General features: G+C 45.6%; 1 protein-coding gene across 8 annotated transcripts in view; it reads left to right on the plus strand.

Annotated features, from left to right (window-relative positions):
* Positions 1-26,097, plus strand: part of PPP1R12B (protein phosphatase 1 regulatory subunit 12B) — a 133,518-nt gene that overhangs the window by 20,686 nt on the left and 86,735 nt on the right. For all 8 annotated transcript variants that reach the window (XM_079327108.1, XM_079327106.1, XM_079327110.1 and 5 more), the window contains exons 2-5: positions 14,136-14,266; positions 15,560-15,678; positions 20,258-20,417; positions 24,396-24,540. In XM_079327108.1, the coding sequence (XP_079183234.1) occupies positions 14,136-14,266; positions 15,560-15,678; positions 20,258-20,417; positions 24,396-24,540 (555 nt within the window). The remainder of the gene's footprint in view (positions 1-14,135; positions 14,267-15,559; positions 15,679-20,257; positions 20,418-24,395; positions 24,541-26,097) is intronic.

Here is a 26,097-nt window from a genome sequence, read left to right on the forward strand (position 1 = left end):
TTTGAAAACTCATTTGGATCCTCAAACATACATATTTTTCCAGTATTGGGAGTTCTTGAAAAGCTTTTACCTCTACTGTGGAGCCAGGCTGGGAGAGCTGGGGGTGTTCAGCCTGGAGAAGAGAAGACTAAGAGACTCCATAGCCCCTTACAGTGCCTCAAGGGGCTCCAAGAGAGCTGGAGAGGGGCTTTGAACAAGGGCCAGGAATGTCAGGACAAGTGGCAATGGCTTCCCACTGACAGAAGGTAGTGATAAATGGGATTTGGGAAGGAATTCTTCCCTCTGAGGGTGGTGAGGCCCTGGCACAGGGTGCCCAGAGAAGTTCTGGCTGCCCCATCCCTGGCAGTGTCCAAGGTCAGGTTGGATGGGGCTTGGAGCAGCCTGGGCTGGTGGGAGGTGTCCCTGCCCATGCCTCTCCTGGAGCCACTCTAGGCACTGGAAGGGGCTCTTGGGTCTCCCCAGAGCCTTCTCTTCTCCAGGCTGAACACTCCCATCTCTCCCAGCCTGGCTTCAGAGCAGAGGGGCTCCAGAGCTATAAGTTCCCCTCAGACCCAATTCTGGATCTGTGAAGTCTGGAATTCTGTGAAAGGACATTCAGACTCTGTCACAGAACCATTAAGTCGTGTGTTCTCCTTTACCTGCTTTACTAAAAATGCTGGCTGTAGTCCAGGCTTAAATTGCAATGTTTTTATAGTTTTATTTGGTATGTTTTGGGAAAATACCTAGCTTAACTTCTGTTGTAGTATCTAATTATATTAAGGTGTCTGCAGCATTTAAAAGGACATGTTTCCTTAAAGCTGCACTGGGCAAGTGGTGTTGCAAATCCTACTGATGGCACTAGAAATGGAAATGCTGCAAAATTGTAGCTGTGAGCCTGTCAGGAATAGTGTGGAATCACTTCACTTTAAAGATTTCTTTATACAGCCCCCTCTTTGTCAGCTTCATCATTTGTTATGCTTCAAAGAAGATTTTGTGTCTTCTGATTGATGGTGGGGCCTTGTCCTGCTGAGAATAGTGACTGTGGCAGTTGAGCCATGGTGGGTGCTGGGCTCTTGTTCAGGTGTGGGCAGATACAGTGGCAAAACTCAGAAAACCCCTTGTTTGCTTGGCTGAGAAGGCTTTGAGTGGCATGGGACTGGAAAATGCCCAAGCAAGCTGCCACACGTCTGTCTGGGGATGATTTTTGCCTCTAGGAGCACATGGACTGATGCTTAGAGAGGTTTTAGCCACTGAATATGTAACTGCAAAGTAGCAAATTTAAACTTTCCTGCACGCTGCCAGACTGGAAAGGAAAATGAATAAATAGAATTACTGGCTGTATGTTTTTCTTTTTATATACCACCTTCTTTTTTCTAGCCACAAAGGTAAAATTCAGATCTTGAAATAAAATTTGATGTGGCTGCAAGACAGCAAGACAGGGATGTGCATGGAAATCAAGGGCCTGACTGTGAATAAACTGATGGGTCCCTCCAAGAAATCTCCTCTTGCTTATCACCTGTAGTTGTGTTGAGGTGTTTCTGCTCACAGCCACTGCTTTCTAGTCACTTAGTGCTAATTGAGCATTTTTGGCATTTTCAGGAGCTCATGAAACTTCTGGTACATGAGCTTTGATGTCTGTAAGGTAGAGCTGATTTCTGTAAAAGGAGCAGTACTGGCCCTGGAGTGACTTGAATGCTTTCTATGTTGAAAAGCCCATTTTTCCCTGGGCTGAAGGCAGCATGAGCTGCCTCTCTTGACATAAGCAAGATACTATGTGGCTGCTTAAGACTCAGTGCTGCCCTTCCTGCTGCTCCTGTCATGTGCCTTTCATACCAGTACAAGTGCTCTCTGGTCCCACTGTGAGCCAGTTTAGCTGCTGGATGTGTTCAGTGGGTATCAAATGAGTGTCAGTGCCCTTGCTGGGGGAGAGGGTCTGCTGCCAGGGTATATAAGGCAGGGCAAGGGCAGCCCTGGCTTCAGCAGAGCCTGCTGCAAAGTCCTGCCATGGCAAGACTAAAGAAAGCCTGGAGTGATCCACAGAGATTTTTCTGTCTGCCTTTGAGGTCTATAGTTAGGCAACACAAATCTCACCTTGACTTTGCCAAGTTGTAGCTAAAATCATTTGCAGCTGTTTTTCCATGTCTCTGCCAGGGTAGGAGAAGACCTGGGAGAGGCTTTTCCTGTAGTGGATTCTCTGCCAGAGCAGAGAGGCCCTGCCTGGCCTTCCCACCCCACCTTCCCTTACAGCAGGTATGATGTGAGTGGAACCACCTTTCCAAGTGGGCCACAAAGTGATTTTGCCTTTTTCCCCACATTATTCACCAGGAGAATTCCCATTTGGGGTTGGTCATACCATGCTGCTCAGCCACCACCCTGCAAGGCATTGGGTGTCAGGCCAGGGCTGCAGGACACTACCTTGCTTTGGCTGAAGCTGATCTAAGGCTGCATCTTAGAAGTTTAGGACATGTTTGTGTTATGGAGATGATGACAGAACCACATCTATATTTGTCTGTGCTGTGAAAATGAAGTCTCTAGGTCCTGCATTAAACTGTGCAGTGTAGCCCCTGATGGAGCTCCTGTTAGGACAAAGGATTATTAGCAGAACATTTCTTTGCTAAGCAAATCTGCAGTACCTACATTTCCATTTTCCACACAGGAGTGAAATGCATGTGAGCTTTCTAATTATGAAGCATAGTTATTTTGGGCAGGAACGAAAATTTCAGTAATTTAAGGGCAAGATTTTATATAGACTGTCTTGATCAAGTGCCAGGCTAGAGGGAGAGAAATTACATACTTAGTGGTCAGAGTGACTAAACTGGTGAGACTTGAAAAGCCAGTGCTGCTCCACACCATTAGAAAACTGGCAGTCCCTGCTTTTTAGTGACAGAAAGACTTTATTTTTAGTGTTGGCAGTTGATCACATACTGGATTCATTTCAAGCTCTTCTCAGATGGTACAAAGCATTACCCTCTGACTACTGTTGAAATAATGGGTATTAAAAATTGTGTTGGAGCTAGTGGGATGATGATGATGAAAAGGGAGTAAAATGATGATCTGGAGTGAATTTTGAAGTCAGTCCCACATGGCCTGGTGCTGGTTTAGTCAGAGCAGTGTTGTGGGCTTCAAACACAAGTGGCAAACCAGTCAATCAATCAGCTACAGAGGAGGAGCACTGTGGAAGTGGAAAATCAATGTCTTGGGCCCTGTTTGGGAGAGAGGTGAATTCAATGCAAGTTGCTGGACACATGGAAGCACAAATACTGAGAGGTTGGAGGGGTTCATTGGATCATAAAACATCCTGAGTTGGAAGGCATCATGGGATCCAACTGCTGGCTTTGCACAGACACCCCAACAACCTCACTCTGTGCCTGAGAGCATTGTCTAAACCTTCCTTGAGCTCCACTCCCTGGGGCTCTTTGCATTTTGAATCCATGTCTGTATGGTCAGTGCTGATCTTCCTAGGTTTGGAGCCAGTCACTTGAAGGCACAGGGCCTTGGACACCAACAGGGGCCCTTTTCCCTTTGAAAAGAAACACACCCTCCCAGTCACTGCAGTGCATGCAGGAGTCCTGGCAGTTCTAAAGAATTCCAGACATTTAGCCAAGCCATCTCTGCTTTAGTGCAGCAGGCATTTACAGAGAACTCCCTGTAAATAAGTTGATGGCCCTAGTGCATATATTAAGGTGTGGAGAGTTTCAAAATGTGGCTTCTATTCAAAGCACTTTTTCACCTGACGTTTCATGCTGCTATTTATTATTTATTATTTTGAAAATGTTATGTTCATGGCATAATTATGCCTTTGCAGGTATTCCTCTCTTCCCATGTGTTCTGCTGTTTTTTTTGTTGTGCTAATCATTGTAAGAGATTTGTTGTTGGTTTCTTCTGGTGGCTGACACGGATATTGCTGAGTATTTCTTGTTGCGTGTGGGGCTTTTTTCCATGGAAAAATGTGACATAATCCATATCACTCTCTTCCTGCTTACTTGAGAAGTAATATTCAACTGCTGTTAAAAATATGAACCTCCATGGCTCATTAATCAGACTAGAAAATGAATCTTTTTCTCTCATTCTGCTCCCTTTGTCCTTGTTTTTAAAACAGAATTTACCTCTTTCTCCTGATTCTTATGTGATTGTTTCAGAATTAGCTTTGCCAAGATTTTAAAGCATAAAGATTTTAGAGCTGGGTTGATGGTACAGAAGTGCCCATGCAGGGTGTTGAGGCTGAGGAGGGAGAAGGTGCAGCAGTTCTGTGGCTCTGCAGGAGCAGCAGTATGAGCTGTTTGCTGTTCCCCAAATCACTGGTGAGTGCAATCTGTGCTGCCAGAGATATGAGGATCACTTGGAGTTGGAATTTTGAGCAGTGCTGGTTCTGACAGAAGCCCCTTAAGAGCAGAGCTGTGATCATGGGACACCATGGCAAGGTCATACCTTCCAGTGCCGACAGTCCAAGTGCTGACAGTTGCCAGACTATTTTGGGAGCACTTTTCCCTTTGTTTTCTGTGAACTCCTCTCTCTGTGCTCCAGATTTAACCCTGATGCTGTTCAGCTGTCATCAGTCCTGCCTTTGTTTGTGGGTTTGAGATGTATGTTGACATCATGTATTTACTCTTGCCTTGCATTTGCTGGAATATTGAGTGCCTCTATCTCCTGGCTAACCTTGTTCCATATGTTTTAGACTTATGACAGGAGAACAGTTGAGAAGTGAGTCTTGTCATTTAATCCCTTTGGCTGTGCTGTGACAGCATGACTGAATTGCCTGCCAGTGCTTCCAGCCCAGTGTGTAACAGTTAATGGTGCTGCTGCTGTCAGTGTTTGCCTCTGGTTTACAGGAACCCTTTAACCATTTCCAAAGCTTCTCAAAGCTGCCTCATTACACCAGTCCTATAGAAAAAAAGCTGTAAAGAAAACCCTCTCAAAGCTCTGGCTAAGGAGTGACCTGGTAGATCTTGGCTCAAGGAGGGTTGTCCTGTGACTGCAGGTCAGTCCTGGAGGGTGGGGCTCAGCTCACGCTGGTGTCACTGGCTCTGTGCTGCTCTGCAGGCAGTGGGAAAGGACAGGCACATCCCACCCAGCTGGGAAAGGCAACGCCCTCTGGGCATATTTGCATCTTTATGTTTTTAAAATGCAATGAAACTGATCTTGTGCAAGGCAAGGTGTGGCAGCACATGGCTGGGCAGGAGAAACCCTGGCAAGCTGGGCTTAACCCTGCTGGGGCTCTTGTGGTGGTCTTGGGCTGAGTTCAGACTGCACTTACATGAACTCAGAATCTATTCTGCTTGTAGACTACTGCAATTGATGGCCTGTATTCACTCTGACTCTTCACTTAGCACAAAGCAAACCCTTTAATGATTTGAGCATGCTGTCTCCCCTTGGTTTGTCTGAACACAACCCACTTTTTTCACCCCACCTCTGACACAGAATTTTTGGTAGCTCCTGGGTGGTGCAACCTTTATCACTCAAGTCTACATCACTTATTCAGCATGAGGACATCATTTAGAAGGCAAAAGGCACATAAAATATCAAAGCCATGGAGGTGAGTCCGGTCTGCATCAGAATGGCTGCACAAATCTGTCTTCTAGTCCTTCCCCACAATTATAAAATTCCCTGAATTTTCAAGGAATAAATGTGTCTGTGTATGTCTATATGAACATTTATGCACATTCCTGTGATAATCCACACACAAATCTATAGCCCAGAAGGGTGAGGAGAATTCACTGCTGATGCTAGAGGCACTAGAGAAGGAGTCTCCTGAAGTACTGTGGAGTGCAGTGATTCCATGGTGTATCTGTTGCTGCTCTGTACCTGACTGGCACTGAGGTGTGTTGAGAAACAGGTGCTCTTCAAGCAGTAGCAGATGCTCCCTGCTCTGAGGATCTCTCCATCTCAATTGTAAGTGGATTCACCATATGGAAGGATGGAGTGGCCTTCTGGAGACACTGACATGTGGAGAAGGGTCCTGAAGATCAGTGCAAGAATGATGGATGTGCAGTTGCATGGAAGAATCTCAGGGGTGTTTGTCAATACTTTGGCTCAAGAGTTAAATAAATTTGAATCAGTGATGGAACAAAAGGAAGCAAACCATGTGTAGGGAAGGGCTGGGTGTGTAAAGAGCTTTGAACATGGTTCAACACTTGATTTCTAGATTGGAGGAGAGTCTGGTAGAATAATTAATAATGGGGGTTTCATGAGCAATCTGATTTAGCAGCAGTAGCATTTTGCACAGGGCAAGAGATACCATAGTGCTGAGAGGCTCTGGAGATGGGATTTTCCTGGAGTAATCAAGAAGAGCTGAAGCATGGTCTCTCCTAGCCTGGCATCTCTCACACTTCATTTCAAAAGCCAGCATGTGCCTGAGCAGGCAGTCTATGTATTGCATTTATGTGTGACAAGTGGTGGAACTGCCAATTATATTTTCCATGTAGGAGCCATGGGGATTGCTACCCGAGGATCTGACACAGTAGGATTACGAGATTTTCACTCTTGTGCACAGAAGAAGTCACTGAGATTGGGTTCTGTCACAAGACTGGGTATTCATAGTAGAAACACCTAACACAGCAGCCAAACATGCAGCCCTTTCTGCTTTCCCCTTCCTGCATTTTCCTTGTGCCTGGAGCAAATGCATGGCTTCTCTTTCTCAAATCCCAGCCAACCACATAGGGAGCACCAGAGTTATCCATAGCAGTTATTCCAGGTTTCCTGGCTGGCTGATGCCAAGCTCCTACATGCTGCTTTATCCCACTGTCAGATGTGACATATTAACTGCAAACTGACTCTGGGCTCAGAGGGGCTCCAGGGAGCAGCACCGTGTGCCCCCAGCCAGGTTCCCCCTTGTGCAGGCACAGGGCAGCATGTGGCCCTGCTGCTTAGTGGCTCTCACTGACATCCTGGCCAGAATTGTTCTACCTGCAAACACCTGCACTGGATGTTATTAATGCATTTATGTTAAACCACCAACAGCTGGGCAAGTTGCAGAGAAAACAATCACCTTCATGTATCAGCACTGCAGATGTGCAGTTACTGCCTGGCATCCATGTTCTGCTGGGTTTGTAACCACTTTTCCCCTTGTAGAGGTGAAAAGTTATACTTTTCTATTTCCCTCTCAGCCAATCCCAAGCAATTTCTTAGGAATTTGTGAGGTGGTTTAGATGCTCTCTTCACTGCTATCCTGTGTGTATCTAATATGTAGTGGAATGTAACACCAGTCCTAGGCTTGGGTTTTGCTAAGTGTGATGCACGTCTAGGAAGTGAGTAGGGTCACACTGTTCACACCTTCTTGGAGCTCGATTGCCAGTCCTCTGAACCCTCAGTCTCATCCCATCTGTCTTCTTTTTCTCCCTGATCCTCCAATCTCTGTCCCAGGGGATGCCCAGGAGATATTCAAACCAAACCCTTGGCAGGCAGATGCTTGGAGCAGATTCTCATCAGGGCTCGGTGGTGCTTGTGCGTTCTGGGTGCTGGGAGGAAAGAGCGAATACAACACCATTGTAATAATGAGGTTTCATTACAAGATAAGATCAGATTTTGTCTGGTTGCTGGACAAGCCTTGCCAGAAAAGCCGAGTTGTTCTGTCCCATTTCCTAGTGTCCCTGTTTCCTTACTGTAATGTAAACTTCATGCTCGGAAGAAGAATGTCTTGGCAACAGCTCCTGGCAAAACTCAAATCTGCAGCGAGCGTCGCTGGCTGGAAAGGGCTCCACCTGTTAGTTGCAAAGGGGGGAAGCTAATATGCCATATCTGCAAATTTTAGAAACTGAGCACTTCCTCCCTATGGAAAAACTGCTAAATGCTCATCTCCTGCCAGGAACTGGAGGAACACCGTGAGCTGGGGATGGAGACTTGCCCAGCGATGCCTGGGATTTAAATCCTATGAGCCAACTTTCTTTGCGTGTTGAGTGGGTAATTCTGGGCACTGGATGTGGTTTGCATCAAGGACTGCTTAAGCTGTAATACATTAGTACCGTTCCAGAAGCCCTTGAAGCTTAGCAACTGCCAAGAAAAATACAGGGATGGCAAGAGATTAGCCTGCTGAAGATCCATGATGAGAGGGAAAGATACTCACCCTGTACTCCCACCCTGTCACATTACCCTGAAGGTTGTGTTAGAGCTTGGACAGAGGCAGAGGATAAAAAGGAATTAAAAATTTAAAGACAAAATTGCTATGCTCTGTAGTTAACCTTGCTTTTATCCTCTCCTATGTGTGAACCGAGGAGCTGAGGGTTAGCAAGGCCTGAAATGGAAAGAATTAAGCCTATCCCTCTCCTTTTCTTCATGCCCAGTTCCAAGGGCAGTTTAAGAAAGAGAAAGAAACTACCTACCAAAAAGGCAACATTATTTTGTAACCAACTAATTTTGGCTGTCTCTTTCCCTTGGGGGGTTGAGGGCAGGTGTCTGCTTTGTGACTGCTCCCCAAGGTCATGGTCCTTACCGTGTTCCTAAGGAATGACGGATCAAATAAGAGAGGAGAACTCTGCATAGCAATAGATCCTCTCAGGTTACTAAACTTATCCATGCTCCTAAATTTAAGGTTGGAGGATTAGTAGTACTTAAAGGAGGACATATCTACCCCTTTACTTCCTCTTTGTCCTCTTCTTCCTTCTGTAACCTCAGGTAACCCAGTTGGCTCAGCCTCAAGGTGAGCTGTACCCCTGAACCCCAGTAAAGTTGTTTTTCTTACAGGCTGGCTCACAGTGCTTTATTTCAGTAGATTTGCACAAGAAAACACACAGCAGAGTTGTGCTGGAGGGGTACCAGCAGTCAGGGCTCTCAAAAATTTTAGGTGGACAAATGTGTGCCCTAAGTACTTCTAAATGGTGAGAATTTTGTTCTTTGTTGTGTAGCTTGGTTAAATGATGGCATGTATGAAACTATTAATACCATTAATGTATGTGCAAGTATGAATTCCCTGATAACATCCATGTTTATCAGTTAAAAGTACACACAGAAATGCATTGCAGCCTCTAAAAGTTGTCATTTAATCTGTTGTAACATTTTTTAAAGGCTTTCTAAAGTTCTCAAAGTGCAGAAGATCTTAAGAACTTACCAATTTTACTCATTATCCATGTTGTTGACCTCATAATCTTGATCTGTGTTATATCATGTTATGATGCGTCATGTTATGTCATGTTATATCACGTTAAGATCTGAGAAGTGTGTTCTTTTAGGGTGTCTGACTAAAAAAATTATGTAAATAATCCCTTGCCTGATAGTTTCTTTCATGACACCATGATAATATTTTCAGAGCTGAGCAGGAGTTACTCTACTTTTTTGTCAAATGCTGGTTTTGGAAAGTCGTTTTCCACCTCACTTCTTCATTTCTCAGCCAATGCAATCAGTTACATGTAATGATACAACAATGCAAAAAAATCTTGCATTTTGGTATTTGAGGTAAGCAAGGTCATACCTGTTGCTTAAAAAAACTGTTCATGTTACTCTAGTCTGTCTCAGTTTCATTCCAGTGTGTCATCACCTTGTGCTAAAATCAATATTTGCCAGGCAGTGTCTCATGGCTGGATCACATATGTGGAGCAGCAGCTTTTTCTTGATCACATGCCTTGAACAGCAGCTTTTCATGAGCTACAGAAGAGTGGAGGAGGGTTATTTCTCTTACATATTAAAGAATACTCTGCTGCTCCATTAAGGATACTCCACCTTTGCACTTGGCTTTCTAGTGGTGGTAAGTGCAGGTAGCAAGTGTTAAATAGTCCTGACTCCCTTGGGAGTCCCTGGTGTTGTCAGCACCCACAGAGCCCTGACTACTAATCATGGATTGCTCTCTGTAGGAGCTGGCAGAGGCAAATCACTGCAGATTTCAGTGTAGGAACAGGTGGGGATTGAACAGCATTATCCTGCTGGTTCTAGCATGCATTCCATCAGAACCAGGCAGGGTGGGGACCAGCACCACAGCAAGGCCAGTAACAGGGAGAAATTTAAAAGAGTGACAGAGGCTCTTTTATACATTTAAACAGGTATTTAACTTTAGAGTTCCATTTATCCACTGGCTTGAGCAGGAACTGTACTTTTCCCTTGGCTGATTCCCAGGCTGTGCAGATGTAGTGGAACTATTTGATGACCAAGGTAAATATAATTCTCTATCAAATATGTACAAAGCTCATGCTCTAGGGATGTTCTTCAGTCTAAATTTAGATTCACACTTGAGCTACAGGTAACACTTGAACAAACCCAGCAGAGCAGTGAGTGTGCAGAGGCAGGAACTATCCATCCACCTCACTGCCTTGGCTGATAAAATTCCTCTGTGAGGCTCCAGTGCTGTGGGCAGCCAGAAGGGAAAGTGCCTGAAAGAAAAGCACTGTGTGGGTGAACCTTTCCTGTCTGTTTCCAGAGTAATATGCTTTTAGATGGAGTCAACACTGGTGGTGTTTCCAGGTCAAAATGTAAGTAACTCATCAGGAAGATGTTAAATGCAGTTTATTTGAAGTGTGCTGGGGGAAATCTTGAAGTAAATCATAATAAATACAAGTGGCAGTAAAACAGAGATTAGATCTGAGTTTTGCAGGATCAGACTTGGGTTCTCAAAGAATTTCTCCTTGAACTGAAGAGGGATTATTATGGATCCATGTATTTCCATGCCCACCTCTGTGTGCATCACATCTTTTGCCTTCCTGCTGCATTTCTGTGTATTGGTACAGTAAAAGACATTAATAGGTTTGTTAGTGTGGTTTGCCAGATTATGGAAATCAGCCATTTATCCTTTCTACAGGATAAATTATCAAATGCATATTGGGCACACAGTAGTTCTCCTGGACAGTAGGAATATTTGGCATGTGTTTCCTGCCCTCATCACCTGCTAAGACTTGGAGACTATGTCTGTGTTGCTGAAGCAGAAGGAATAAGTTGAAAGGAAAATCTTGATTAGATTGTGATAACTACCCACAGGGAGGATGGTGAAGCATGGGGACAGTGACTCTCCATCTCAACAGATTGAACTGAAGCAGGCCCTGAGCAGTGTGATCTAACCCTGCTTTGAGCAGAGGGTTGGACCAGATAAACTGAAAGAAGACTAAACCCTTCCTGAGGTTAGTGGTAGAATCTGGTTTGCATCCACGTTTTGAAGATGTAACCATGGCCTGCCCCATCATGCTTGGACCTGGGGCTCCTCCAACCTTGTTGAGATGTTCTTCAGTCCCCAAGATTTTTTTGTTTGTGTTGTTTTGGGGTTTTTTTCCCCAATTTTACTTCTTGAAATAATCTAAGAGAAGCCCCTCAGAGCAGGTTTTACAGGACTTTTGCAAGCTGTCCTGGAGGGGAGAGGCTGTGGACTGGCTGCACAGCAATTAACAGCATTAGAGCCTGGACACTGAGAAGCCAAGATAGCTAACATCCAGTCAAGCTATGGGGAGAAGTAAAGGAGAAGAGAAGGATTATGAGAACAGCTGGGAGTGACCATGCAGATAAAGACTATTCAATAGTCTGTGATTGGCTGAAAGCTTTCTAGAACATTCCATCATAGCCTGTATGACTGTGTGATCAACCCCATTTTGGGGTTTTCTAAAGGAGCTACAGACACCTGCAAACATCAAACTTCTAGGGAGCAAGGACTTTGTTTCTTAGAGATGGCTGTGAGCAGGTCAGATGCATCAAGCAGGCATTTTGGTTTATGTTTTATGTTGTGCCCTTGTGCACCTTCTTTTTGTTTTTCTTTATATAAAGCTTTCAGTTTCTAACCCTTTAATTGTTCCCATCCCTTTATTACTTATTTAGCCATTTTGCTGACACCATCCCAGTGTCAGGCAGGCCGGGCCCTGACACGGGACAAAACTTTTGTGCCTGAGGATGGGAGAGTATTGATGGACTGAGCTCTGGGGTTGGAGCCAGTCCAGATTGGGCTCAGTCATTCTGAGTTTAGAGCAGCCACTGAAGTAAATGGCTTCTAGACTTCTGCTTGTGTTTTTCTGGTCAAGGTTCAGGTAAGCCAGGAAACCTGCTGATGCTTCAGCACAGGCTTGGTTGGGACTTGAGCCCTCTCCTGGGGCATCCTTTCCCAGTGCTGTGGATGTTCCCTGTGTTGTCTCATGTTTGCCAAGCACCTGCACTAGGAGTTCCTGATCTGGAATGTGCTTCCTTGGAGGTTTCAGAGCTGGGTTTGTGCGTGGCTGCTTGTGAACCAATCCAATGGAGGAGTGACTGTGTCCTAAGCAGGCAGTTTGGGATTTGCACTGAGAATCCTGACTGAGAATCCCCACTGCCCTGAGTCGGAAAAACTCCACAAGGATAATCCTCACAGTGAAAATAGCAAGAGCTGGTTGTCCTGGTCCAGGGCATGCCTCTCCTTTGGTATGAGCAATGCAGCAGAGATGAACGTGTTGATAAACCAGGATTGTTTCTTTTTGAGGTGTGTGGGTATTGGTTTGAGAGGGTTTTTCATTTTTATTCCTTTCTGGGACAGGAGTGGATGGATAGTCTGTGCTGCTTGTTTTAGATGGATCATCTGGGAGTCACCTGACTGCTGTAAACAACAGAGGTACCCACATCAAGCTATGCAAAAGGATCAAATGTTGGGATTTTAGATGAATTCTGGACAAGCTGTTTCCCTCTCTAGTAATGAGGGGCTGTGTTTCTGCCTGGGGATGGAGATGTAGTAAAAAGCAGTCCTTGCACTTCCTGGTCATGCCCAGTGCTTCCCAGCAGAGGCTCACACATTTAGATGTGTGTATTAAGTTGCCAGCTCATCCTTGAATAGCGGCTTCCAGTCAACTGTAAATGCAATGCAGAACGTGCTGGAGCCAGGAAGCTGAGGAAGGAGGAATTCCACCCAACAGAGCTGCTGAGACTTGAAAATCAAGCTATGCTTTCTTTTGGCAGCTTCAAAGCAGGGAGCTCTCTGTAAATGCAGGCTCAGGAATGACTGCTAATCAAGGGCTGTCATTCTCTTCAGCAGCTCATGGGGCTGTAGAACAAACAGGGAAAGTTTCCCATGTCAGACTCAGGAAAACAAAGATACTGCTGAATAAAGAAGTTATTAAGTTCCCTAGAACTTGCTTTTGCAATGATTACCTCTGTAACTGAGCTGCTTTAGTCTGGCTCCTGGAACTGCTGCTTTCCTTTCTCATCCCTGCCCCTTGTAAGGCCTTATTGTCTTGGTTTGAAAGACAGGTGTCTGCTAAGGAAGGCAAGAGCCTTTCTTGAAATGGAAAAATGTAAACCTCCTCCCTCCAAACTTTTATAATTTTGGAATTAAAGGAGCTCTCAGGCAAAGATATGGGAATAGAAACCATAGTTCTTTACTAGGAAATGAAAATAGAAATACAGTAATACAAAGCAACAAAACACTGACAGAATCCAAGCTGACACCCGTCAGTCAGTCAGGGTGTTGGCAGCAGTCCCATTCAATGGTGGCTGCATCCTCCTGCAGTGGCAGATGTGGTTCAGCTGGAGCAGTGCTCCTGGAGAAGGTGCAGTTTTCCTCTGAAGGTCCAGGGATGATGCAGAAGGGTCTGGTTTTCCAGTGGGAAAGGTGCTCTGGTGTTCCAAACCTCAGTTTTTATCTGGGTAGGAAAGTCTTGGCTCCTCCCCTGGCTGGAGCATCTCCCAGTGGGATGATGTAATTTTATCAGTCATGCACTGGGATTCAATGGCCATTAACAGGAGATATCTCTCCTGGAGATAAAGTTTGCTGCCCCACCTTGTTTCACCAGATAGTGATGGAATACATACTTTTGGTCACATCCTACAATACAACCCAAGGCACTGTTAGAACTTTCATTCAATGACATGTTGAGGACCAGTGTAATCTAAGTGACTACACAGCCTGCCTTGCATAGAGGGATTTGATGCCATATCTAAAGCTAATGCAGATCAATAATTTCAGAGTCTGTGCTGTGGGGAGGGAACTATGTGGGAGAGAGGAAGGAGATAAGTGTTGAAAGGTGAAGTTTGAGCAAATTCAGTGGTTGTCCATCTGGGACTTTTGAGTTACAATTAATTTTTTAAAGTTCTGAAATTAACTAGTTTTCATTCACAAATTGAAGCTACCTTAAGATTTAAAGTGTGATTGCTCACAGCATGGGAAGTTCAACCCAGATATTGCCTGCTGCCAATGAGGGTTGTACATTTGATTTAACACCAACACCTTTTTTTTCTCTCTGCCTTTTCCCTTCAATCCTTCTACCCCTTGGACATCCCCTCCTATCCTCTCTCAGGCATGTATCGATGAAAACCTGGACATGGTGAAGTTCCTGGTAGCAAATGGAGCCAATGTGAACCACCAAGACATTGAGGGCTGGACCCCTCTTCATGCAGTGGCATCGTGTGGCTACCTGAACATAGCAGAGTGAGTGAGTTTGGGGCTATTCTGGGTGCTGATAACACTTCCTGTGCCTTTCTGTTCAGAGTAGGTACACAGGTGATGAATGCTCTGAACCCTGTGCAATGCTTTGGAAAGCAATGCTGAAAATAGGTGCTTTTCTCTTGGTATGGAATTCTGAACTTTTGAGGATTGAGGTGAAGCCTTCAACTGATTGCCTTCTGCTACTGCCATTAGACTGTCTTACAATTCATTAGATACTTTGGCTAAAATGCCAAGCAAAAGAGGAACAGCTGATACAGTATGTGTAGTGAAGGAGCTCCTCCCTGTGAGGGTGGTGAGGCCCTGGCACAGGTGCCCAGAGCAGCTGTGGCTGCCCCTGGATCCCTGGCAGTGTCCAAGGCCAGGCTGGACAGGCCTTGGAGCAACCTGGGCTGGTGGAAGGTGTCCCTGCCCGTGGCAGGGATGGGACTGGGTGGGATTTAAGGTCCCTCCCAGCACAAGCCAGGCTGGGATTCCGTGTCTACATTTCCTTAATACAGACAGACTGGTGTGAGCAGTGCTGTGGTTAAGTGGGGACTTCTAAGTTCAGCTGTCATTTCCTCTTGAGGTCATTTCCTCTTGTCCTGTCCCTTGTCCCTGGGAGCAGAGCCTGATCCCTACCTGGCTGCACCCTCCTGCCAGGGAGTTGTGGAGAGTGAGAAGATTACCCCTGAGGCTCCTTTTCACCAGGCTGAGAACCAACCCTTTCTTCTTTACCGGTCATACTGTGCTTATATAGTCCACCACAACTACCAGAAAGTTTCCAAAATTTTAATTAAGATAACTATTTCTTAAATGCATTGAAAATAAATTATAAAACCAGGCTGCCTCATCCTTCTATACTTGTGTGCTTAAACAGATACTTTTTACTTCTCAGAATTTTACTAATTAAAAGATATACAAGCCAAAGAAGATGTCTGTTGTTCTTCAGTGAACTTTTGGTAAAGTTATAAGAGGACAAATTTAAAAATTGATGATACTTGATAAGGCTTTTTAAAAAATTACTGTAATTTCCTTTCCTTAAAAAAAATAAAATTATAATCAATCAGATTAATGCAAGAACAGGGTTATTTAAGTAACTATGGAGAAAGAAAAGCTGTGAGCACCTGAGCAACGACCTTGCATTTACAATGAACATTTTTAAGTTAGAAATTGGCTAATAAGGTCCTCATTTGGTAATTGAATGAGAAAGGCAAATCTTTGTGCTGCTGTTTGTTGCCTGTGTCATGGTTCTGAAGCCAAGCAGGAGGGGTGATGTCTGGCTGTTCCTTGCTGCAGGTTCCTGATCAGCCATGGGGCCAACGTGGCTGCAGTGAACAGCGAGGGGGAGGTGCCGTCCGACATCGCCGAGGAGGCGGCCATGAAGGACCTGCTTCTGGAGCAAGTCAAGAAACAAGGTAAAGGCAGGGCTTGCGGATCTGAGAGGGACTCTGGGAGCTTCTCTGTGAGAATTCTGCTGCCTTGCTGGCTGTTGGTGAAGAGATCTGAGATCTGGCCCAGGAAGCAGCAGACAAATTTTGCTTTGCTGTCAGGACAGTGGAGCAGATACAGAAAGTTTGTGGTCTCTGTCTTTGGGATTCTTCAAAGCAAGGCACCACAGTCCTGAAATCTGATTCATCAGATCTAGTTACTTTTAAAGTGAGATTTAATTCTGACCTCTGATATCAAAGGAAGGTGTTGTTCCATAAGGCTTGATAAAACCGAGGTGAGATTTATGGGACTGCCAAGAGCAAGGGCAGGAAATGACTCTTCCAGGCCTGGAGTGACATGCTTTTTCCTGACCTTTCCCTAGACTTCTGCCATATCCCCTTTCTCAGGTGTGCCTGGCTGAGGGGCTGCTCTCCAGGCTGTCCTTGCATGAACATCCCTGGCTGAAGAATAGTTTTGGACTGATGTCAAAATAAAGAAATGCTTTATTGCTCAGAATTCATTTGGGAGTGGTTGAATGTCTACATGTGTGTGAGAGAAGTTTAAATTATTTCTATGAATTTAATCAGGAATGTTGGAAAAGGAACCCAAGGAATTCCTGGAACTTCCATTTGTTATAGTCAAAGCTCAGCTGCATTTGTGCCTGAGCTGGTTGATCTGGCTTTGAAGATGCCCTCCTTGGAGCATGTGTTTGGGCTGTAGACCCCCAAAGACTCTTTCCAGTCTGGATTATTTTATTCCTGCATGTTTTGGGGGTGTTTACTTGCATGCTGGATTGAATCCAATCCCTCTGTCAGATACATTCTGACACATAGTGGAGACTTTATTTTTTAAGGTATGGTTAGGATGGAATCCCTCACTGCTTTGTCACCTGTGTTGATGTTCCAGGGCCACCAAATTTGTCAGGCACAACGTGCCCTCAGTGGCTGTCACCACTCACCTCCTTATTTTCCATAGGCCTTAGCATAGTTTCTGGGTGGATCTGCTGTAATATTGCTGTGCACAAAGAAGAGGCCAATTGGGCTTCCTCTTTTCCCTGTTTAAAAATGGGGGTTATGCTTCCCATATTCCAGTCAATGAGAACTTCACCAGACTGCCACAACTTCTCAAATACAAGAGTGACTTAGGCACTTCCTCTACCAGCTCCAATGGGACCCATGGGTACATCTCACCAGATTCTGTGGCCTTGTGGAGGATAATTTTTCTTTGACAAGTTGCAGAATTGTCTCTCGTGCCCCCCTCCTTGCACTAACAGCTGCAGCGGGAGGCCGTCGGTCTCTGTGTCACAAAATGGCGCCTGCAGCTCGGCACTGGGCGCCGCCATCTTGTGCGGGGCTGGGGGGCAAAGTGGCGCCGCCATGTCGGTGTGAGGAGCTTCTTCTGTGTGCTAGTGTGGGAACACATCACTGGGGGATTGCATCCAGGTGCTTTTAGAAGAGCTCTGGGAGCCCAAATCTCACTCCCACATGGACGTGTTTTTATATCCTTTTCGTTGTGTAACTATATATCAGTTATTAAACTCATATTATTTTATTGTATACATTGATCTTATCCAAGCATGTATTCTTGCAGTTTTCATCAAGACCCCCCAAACATCCTTTCTTATGATTCTTATTACGATTACATCGTTTCTTGTGATTCTATTATGATTAAACAATAATTATACTCAATTACCAAGCAATCATTATATTTAACAATCGTATTATTTACCATATGATGATTATGCAGGTGCAGACAAAGCTCAACTTTCATTCCCAGGGCCTAGTTTGCTTTCCCAGGCCTACCAGACCAAACCTTTCTTTCCACCCCCTGAATCTATAGTGTACAATTCCCATGTTTTAGAAACATTTTAACCCTACTCTGTCATTTGCAGGGCATCACCACAGCACTTCCCTATAGCCTCACCATCTTGGTGTAGAAAGCGAGTGTGCATGCCCTGGAACACAAGGACTTTTCTCCCTGGCACCACTTTTAAAACAGGGGCTTGCAGGAATTTCTGCAGTGTTTTTGGGCTGGGTGTCAGAGTGGCCCATGGCATTGTGCTGGTGGCTGTCCCGGTGCTGTGTGTGCCTGTGGCTGCATGGGGAGGAGGCACGGCAGGAACCCAGCAAGAAGTGCTGCCAGGAGCAGCAGGGAGTGCCTGCAGCTACCTCTGAAACCCTTTCTGAAATAGAGTATGACTGTGGAATGGTTGTATCAGCATTAAATTCAGTACCCAGCATAACTGATGTGTTAATTTGTTCTTTGGTTATGGCTCTGTAGTTAATTTGGACATGGCTGTCTTTTCAAATTGAGACTCCCCGTTTTAAAACCACTCTGGACCTCACCTGAATTCGTTGACCAGGTATTTGTTCCCTTGGCTCCTCACTGAGCAGCCCACAGCAGGGATTCAGGCTTCAGGGATGTCCCAGGATGACAGCCTCTTTCAGCTGTCTCTGTTTCTGCAGTTCTCCAGGGTCTTTACTGAATCATGCCATTTTTTTCTTTCTCATCACTAGCCAGCTTGCTTTGCAGCTGTTCTGTTTCACATAGGGATGGGCTTACCTAGATGTTGGGTGCCAGCTGTGGGGTATTTGCTCCCATGTTATCACGTTCTGTGGCAATTCTTTCTTACTCCAAATGAGGCAGAGAGATGGGACTTCTGGTTGCTTAGAAAGTGCCATTCACTTTTCTTATCTTCTACAGAAAATGTGAGTTCTTGTTACAGATCATCTTGTTACAGGGCATAACCAGAAGTCACAAGACTTATGGTTACAAGATCTTTTAAGGACTTATTAACCAATAAAACACTGCCAACCAAGATATTTATGTTTCTAATCCAATACTAAGAAATTTCACCTAATTACAGTGTGACCTTTCTCAGCCAATCCTATTCTAACATGTAGATCTATTTTAAGGGTATTCTGTCACTTTTATACCTACTTTATTCTTTCTGTATCTTAAACTTTATAGCTAAACTTTTCTCAACTTCACACATCTCTGCTTTAAGCATTAAATCTACATTCTTACATCTAGCACGTAAGCTTGGAAGCTTTTCCCAAGGCCTCAGTTCAAATCCTGTGTTCTTTTCCAGTCCTTGATTTATGGGACCAATGTTCTGAGAATTTCTTGCATTCTGAATTCCAGCATGGCATCCTGCTAAGATGCCCTGAAACAACCATCTGTCTGCACCAAGAAGGTTCCCATCACACAGTTTAAAGAGTCATAACTGCTGGAGAAAATGGGGTTGAACTTTAAATAAGCATCTGTCCAGCTCCACAGCCTGTCCTCAGCAGGGGCTGTGAGCAGATGCTTGCTGCAGACTGTAACAGCAGCTCAAGTATGTACAATTCCCCTCCCAGCTTCCAGGAATTCCTGAGCCAAATTGGCTTTCCATGTACTTGTGAGTGCCCTGTGGCTTTCTGTTTCCTGAGCTCTCCTTGGGAACTCAGCATGTTCAGCAGTTGTGTGTAATAGCTAAAAACTTGACTAGTCCTTGGTCTGAAGCCAGTTTATTTCTGATCTTTGCAGAATCTTGCAACAGTGGGTCTCACAGCTCAGACTCTGAGTTAAATGTTTTCCTTGGTTCTGTTTTAAACCTAATGCCCCATAATTTAATTGGCAGCCATGTCATTCTGGTACTGAAAGTATTTATCAATAGGGACACTTGCTCTTTGGGACTCTTCTTGATTTTTGAGATTTGTCATCTTCTAATTTGTATGTTTTCCTGAATCAGAGAGTTCTACTCTGATTAATCTTGTTTGGATTGGTTTCAATACTCGTGATTGATAATATTGTCCTTCTGTGATCTCATTACTGTGAAAACTCCACTTAGGAAAACAAGTCAAAGTTGGTTTTGCCTCTCATTGGTTTAATGACAGTTGACACAGTCTGTCAGCCAGACACCTCCCCCTCCACATCATTGCCCTGCCTCTCCACATCCCCACCTGCCCCTAAGCAGTCACTTAGGCCATCTGAGTAGATTTATTCTGGCCTTCTAATGCCAAAATGATTTCAAATTGTGTTTTGTCAGAATCTGGGAGTTTGCTGCTCGGTGGAATAACTCAGTGCTTCCCTCAGCATGAGTGTCATGAATGGCTCTGGAGCAGTGCAGATCCCTGTGTGTGTCATGTCCAGTGTCCTCAGTGTGGAGTAAGCACAGAGCTGGCATCACTGTGCCCTTGCAGGAGACATCTGAGGATCCTCAGATCTTCCCTGTAGATTTTACCCTCACTACAGGTCAATTCAGTCAGTTAAGCTGTTGTTCATGACTCTGTTGTTTCAGTCTGGGACACAGCCTGTCAGGAGCTCAATCCTTCTACCCTTAATGCCCAGCTGAGCTTTTAGGTAATTGCACTGGGTTGCAACCACTGGCTCAACTTTCAAAGTTGTTCACTCAGATAGATTTTGAAGCTCTCCCAGTTCATAGAGGAGTCTTTTGATTGTTTTGTGAAAGATCAGAAATAGTTTACTAATATTTTATAGCAAATGGAACATAGAGTAACTGTAACAAGTACTTTAGAGCTTTCATCTCTTATTCATCTCTTCTTCTGTTCTTCACCCCTTCAGGTATAGACCTAGAGCTGTCAAGGAAAGAAGAGGAGCAGCAAATGCTCCAGGATGCCCGGCAGTGGCTGAACAGTGGGAAAATTGAGGATATAAAGCAGCCTCGGACAGGAGCCACAGCTCTTCATGTTGCTGCAGCCAAGGGCTATTCTGAAGTCATGAGGTAGGAGCTCCTCCCAGGGCTGATGCATCAAATTAAGGGTGAAGAAGACATCTTGCTTTACATTCAGAGAAGTTTGTTCCATACTGAGATTTTCAGGCTGCTATTTCTCAAATGTCCCTGTGGTTTTATGTGTCCAGCCATAGTGGTTCACCCAGAAATACACAGGGACTGGAGGATTCCCTTTCACACCTCCAGGCCTTTTTGAAGTAAAAGCTTTTCAGAGAGTGAGGCATAAATTAGGAGGCTAATTTTTCTAATCACGAGGTCTGATTTTCACTATTAGAATAATAGTTTTAGGACTTGCGAGTTAAATAGTAATAGGGGATAAAAATGTAATTTTGACATACAAAGTGACAGCACACACTGCATGACACTCACAAACATGACCAGTCTAGTGGGAAAATGCAGTCCACCCCTGTCTCACTGTCCTGTGCCACTTTGTGCTACTGCTCCTGCAGTGACTGAGGGATTCCAGCCCCTGATAGCTCTGCTGCCCTGGCACAAGATTATTATGAATGTGAACTTGCCCAGTGTAGTGTTTCCTGGTAAAAAACATTGATATTGTTCCAGGTAATGTCAAATTAGGCTTTCTAGCAATAAAGCTTTCTTCCCTGTGCTTTATGTGTGGGTGGAGCTGCTTGTGAACACAGAGCTCATCGAATCCCAGACTGGGTTGGGTTGGGAGGAACCTTAAAGCTCATCTTATCCTGTCCCCTGCCATGGGCAGGGACACCTTTCAGTAGCCCAGTTTTCTCCAAGCCCTGTCCAACCTGGCTTTGGACACTTCCAGGGATGGTGCAGCCGCAGCTTCTCTGGGCACCCTGTGCCTGAGCCTCAGCACAGGGAGGAATTTTTACCTCATATCTAATCTAATCTAATCCTGCCCTTTGTCCATGTGAATCTATTTGTCCTTTGCTTGCTACTACACACTCTTGTAAATAGTCTTTACAAGGTGTTGTGGTTTGACACTGCCCAACACCAGGTACCCAGGCACAAGAGTCACTCTCCCACAGCTGGGCGGAGGAAAGAAAAAAATTAATTAATGAAGAGCTCATGAGTTGATATAAGGACCAGGAAAAAACACTTCAAGGGCGAAATAGGCTCAACTTAAAGTTGCAAAGTGAATTTATTGCTAACAGAATCAGAGGAGGATAGTGAGAAGTAAAATAAGGCTTTAAAACACCTTTTTCCCCCCCAGCCCCTCCCTCCTTCCCACCAACAGCACAGGGAGACAGAGCATGGGGATTTTGGTCATTTCATCACCAAGATTTTCTTAGCTGCTCTGGGAGGGGAGTCCTTCCCTGGGAGGCAATGGGGTCCCTCCCACAGGGACAGTTCTCTGTGAACTTCTCCAGATGTGGGTCCATTCTCACAAACAGCTGTTCTCCCAAAACTGCTGCAGCGTGAATTCTGCCCATAGGAAAACACTCCTCCCAAAACAGCTGTGGCATGGGTCTGCCTTTCCACAGGGTCAGTCCTCCAAGGACAGGCTGCTCCAGCCTGGAACCAGGGCCTCTCTCCACCAGGTGTCCTAAGGGATCACAGCCTCCTCCTGGTATCCACCCTCTGCAGGGTGGGCACCTCTCTGATGGGCTGTGGGTGGGTCTCTGCATCCCCCTGGATCCCCAGGGGCTGTGGATGGGTCTCTGCATCCCCCTGCATCCCCAGGGCTGTGGGTGGTTCTCTGCATCCCCCTGGATCCCCCTGGATCCCCAGGGCTGTGGATGGTTCTCTGCATCCCCCTGGATCCCCAGGGGCTGTGGGTGGGTCTCTGCATCCCCCTGGATCCCCCTGGATCCCCAGGGGCTGTGGGTGGGTCTCTGCATCCCCCTGGATCCCCAGGGCTGTGGGTGGGTCTCTGCATCCCCCTGGATCCCCAGGGGCTGCAGGGGCACAGCTGATCACCATGGTCATCCCCAGGCCTGCAGAGCAATCTCAGCTCTGGTGCCTGGAGCAGCTCCTGCTCCTCCTCCACTGACCCTGGTGTCTCCACTTTGTTTCCCTCACATGTTCTCACCTCCTCCTCTTCTCTGACAAGAAGAAAAACTGCACCTGCCCACTTTGTTTTGATTTTCTTCTTAAATCTGTTGTCACAGAGGTGCTACCAACCTCCCAAACTGGCCCAGCTTTGGCCAGCAGTTTGTCCTTTTAGAGCCATCAGGGATTGGCTCTATCAGACATGGTGGAAACTTCCAGCAGCTTCTGACAGCAGGCACCCCTGTAACCCCCCCTGCTACCAAAAACCAGGCTGTGCATAACCAACACAGGAGTTTACTCTATTGCCCATGTTAAGATCCATTCTGGAAGTGTTCATCTTTCTTGATCCTAAATTTCAGAAATTTAAGTGACATGACTTGATATCAAAGAGCTGTTCCATATCAGTCTCAAGCATTTCACTGTGCTTCATGTTTCTGATTTGTATTAAGTTATTAGAATTTATAATTGAGTGATGAGCTGTCTGTGCCTGTACCATGCCCAAGAACAGGAATCTAACACAGCTCATGTGAACAGAAATGTAATATCTCTGAATTTGAGGTGTTGGTCCCATGGATTGTCAGGGGAGGGTTGTGTATCCCGTGCTCCTTGATGAAGTTCAGTGTGTGCAGGATGACTTTGTTCTGGACAGCCTCTCCTTGGCATTAATTGTGGTAATGATAAACACATCTCACAGCAAGCTGACATTGTTTCACTCTTGTGTATGTGATGGCTGTGCTGAAGTTCAAATCCAGAGCTTTAGTGACTTAAACCAAAGGGGCTGACAGCCAGGAGCCAGCTAACTCTAAATGAGATGTGGAATTTGTCTGTGACCTTGAGTCTCTTAGCAGCTCTGTTTCTCCCTTCTGCCAGCTGGAACATCAACAGAAACTCAGCACCTAATTTACAATTTCTTTCACAGAGAAGCCCACAGCTGCTCTGCTGTGACTGTTTTATTTAACACAGTAGCATATTGGTGTAAAGCTGCAGGAGTTTCCAAGCTGTTGGTGCCATGTTGGGGTCGTGCTGGATTTCCCTCAGGCTGTGCAATGAGTGGCTCTGGATTGGGGAATTTCCCACAGTGGAAATTTTCAGGAGCAGTTTTACCAGACTTGCAGAATTCCCCTGGGATGTTCTTCAGTATTTAAGCAACTTGGATAATAGTTTTGATAGAGGAGCTGCTCAGTGCTCTTGCCTGATCACTGCCACACCAATGTGCACATGGCTCTGGAGCTCCAGACTACCCCAAGCCTCTTGTGTTTGTTTTGGTGTTAAATATTCAAGCTCCAGGTGCTGTGAAGCACCAGTGTTCTACTCTGATGGAGAAGGGAGGGTGGAAGGGACACAGCAGTGAGGGTAAGGAAAGGAGATCCAGGCAAGTTCACTTGTGGAAGATTTGCTTGGATTGTGCAAAGACCACTCTGAAAAAAATGCATTTGGGGTTGTTTAATCCAAATGAGGGTTGTTTAACATACAGATTTTACCTCTGTCAATGTCACTGGTGCTTCCCTCTTGGTCTCCTTGTGGAACATTCCACACTGTGACCTCGTGCTCTCAGAGACCCAAGCTCAAGCTGCAGTTCCCAAATCTCCCACATCTCCTCTCCTGGCAGGTGCTGTGTTTGTCTCCTTGGCACAGGATGGCAGTTGCAGGGATGCTGTTTGTGTGCTCAGTGCCAAGTCAATCCAGACTCTCTCCTCTGCTGGAGCAGGAGTTCAGGCTGGGTTATGAATGCCAGATGAAAAGGCAAGGTGTTCTCCCAACTCAGGACATGCTGAAAGGGAACCTGATCAGTTTGACGTGTTCCTGCAGGTTTTGCATCAAAGTAACTTTTCATTCATTGCTCCTTAGTTACAATTTCAAGCACATCCAGTGACATGTTGTTTGGTAATAAACAAGTCTGGAGGCTCCTGGCTGTGCCAACGTGGTGCCTAACAGGGGAAAAGCTGCTCTGTCAGGAAGTCATTCCTGATGGGCAGAGATCAATCCTGCTGCTTTCCTCAGGCTCCTGATCCAGGCTGGCTTTAATCTGAACGTCCAGGACAATGATGGCTGGACTCCACTGCACGCTGCTGCTCACTGGGGAGTGAAGGAAGCATGTTCCATCCTGGCTGAAGCTCTGTGTGACATGGACATCAGGAACAAGCTGGTCAGTACACACCTATTCTAAATGCAGGGTATTCTATAGCCAGATTTATATTGACTGTTGCCTGCTGCATGATCATGGAATCATGGAGCCCCAGGCTGGTTTGGGTTCAGAGGGACCTTGAAGCTCATCTCATCCCTTCCCCTGCCATGGGTAGGGACACCTTTCACTAGCCCAGGCAGCTCCAAGCCCTCTCCAGCTAGGCCTTGGACACTTCCAGGGATGGGGCAGCCTGTGCCAGGGCCTCACCACCTCACAGCCAAGAATTCCTACCCAATATCCCATCTAACCCTGCCCTCTGGCAGTGGGAAGCCATTCCCCCTTGTGCTGTCCCTCCATGCCTGTCCAAAGTCCTCCAGCTCTCTTGGAGTCCCTTTGGGCACTGGAAGGGCTGTAAGATCTCCCTGGAGCCTGCTCTTCTCCAGGTGAACACCCCCAGCCCTCCCAGCCTGGCTCCAGAGCAGAGGGGCTCCACCCCTGTGCTCAGTTTAGTGGCCTCCTCTGAATTCTTTCCAGCAGGTCCTTGTCCATCTGAGATGGGAGCTCCAGAGTTTGACACAGAGATCCAGGTGGGATCTCATAAGAAATCCAACATCATGATCCAACTCCAACACAGTCATAGCAGTTCTCCTTCCTTGTGCACTGGATAATTTGAATACATCAGTAAATGAAGAATCTTGACTGGCAGAAGGCAGAAAAGATTTCAATCATTATGGGAAATGTGACCTGATTAAACTTTTAAACTGAGCTTATAAGAAGGGATAGGGGCTGACCTGAGTTAATGTTACTCTGAGAAATCAAATGGCAGCAAAGAAACAGTCTTGGAGTGCAAAATAATATGCTAATATTAAGGTATAAGGCACAGAAAACAAGTGAACCCATGAGAAATTGGGAGCTTTAAATCCTTTCTGTTCTGTGTATTGGTAATAAAAAAGAAAATTGAAGATTTGTGAGACATGAGTGGAGAAAAATAGGATGGAAGAAAAGGAACAAAAATATTTCCTTTCTAATAGTTGCAGGTTTTTCCTTGAAGAGCCCTTGAATTTTCAAGAGCTTGTCCAGGGCTGCTCTTAAGGTTCCCATCCCTGCTGGAATGTCCACACTGGTCTGTGAGCTGCTTCCCACTGGACCAGGGTCAGGTGTGCCATGGCAGCCTTTGGGGGAGGAGAGGTGGTTGGATGTGCTTGGAGGAGCACCAGGGAGTGAAGGAGGCAGGAGGATGAGATAAGAGAGGGCCCTGTGTGTTCAAGTGCATCTAGCTGTGCTGGAAACTGCTGGAACACAAATGCCCCATGAGGAGCCCTTCCAGCCTGGTGAGCTCTTTGGCACCCAAAACATGGGGAATCTCTTCTGTTTAAATGCCATCAGGTCCTTTTCCAAAGTGTTTGGGATGTGTGTGGGGTTTTGTATCATGCCATACTTGAAAAGAAGCAGCCACAGTTGTATTTGTTGCATTACCTGCTCCTTCTAATCCAGAATTGTTGGGTGAGATGGACAAGGCTACCTCTTATTTTTGGACCTGTAGCCATTGGGTTTCAGGTTGTTAATGAAATGGCATTT

Source organism: Erithacus rubecula, assembly GCF_903797595.1.
Source record: "Erithacus rubecula genome assembly, chromosome: 26".
NCBI lineage: Eukaryota > Metazoa > Chordata > Aves > Passeriformes > Muscicapidae > Erithacus > Erithacus rubecula.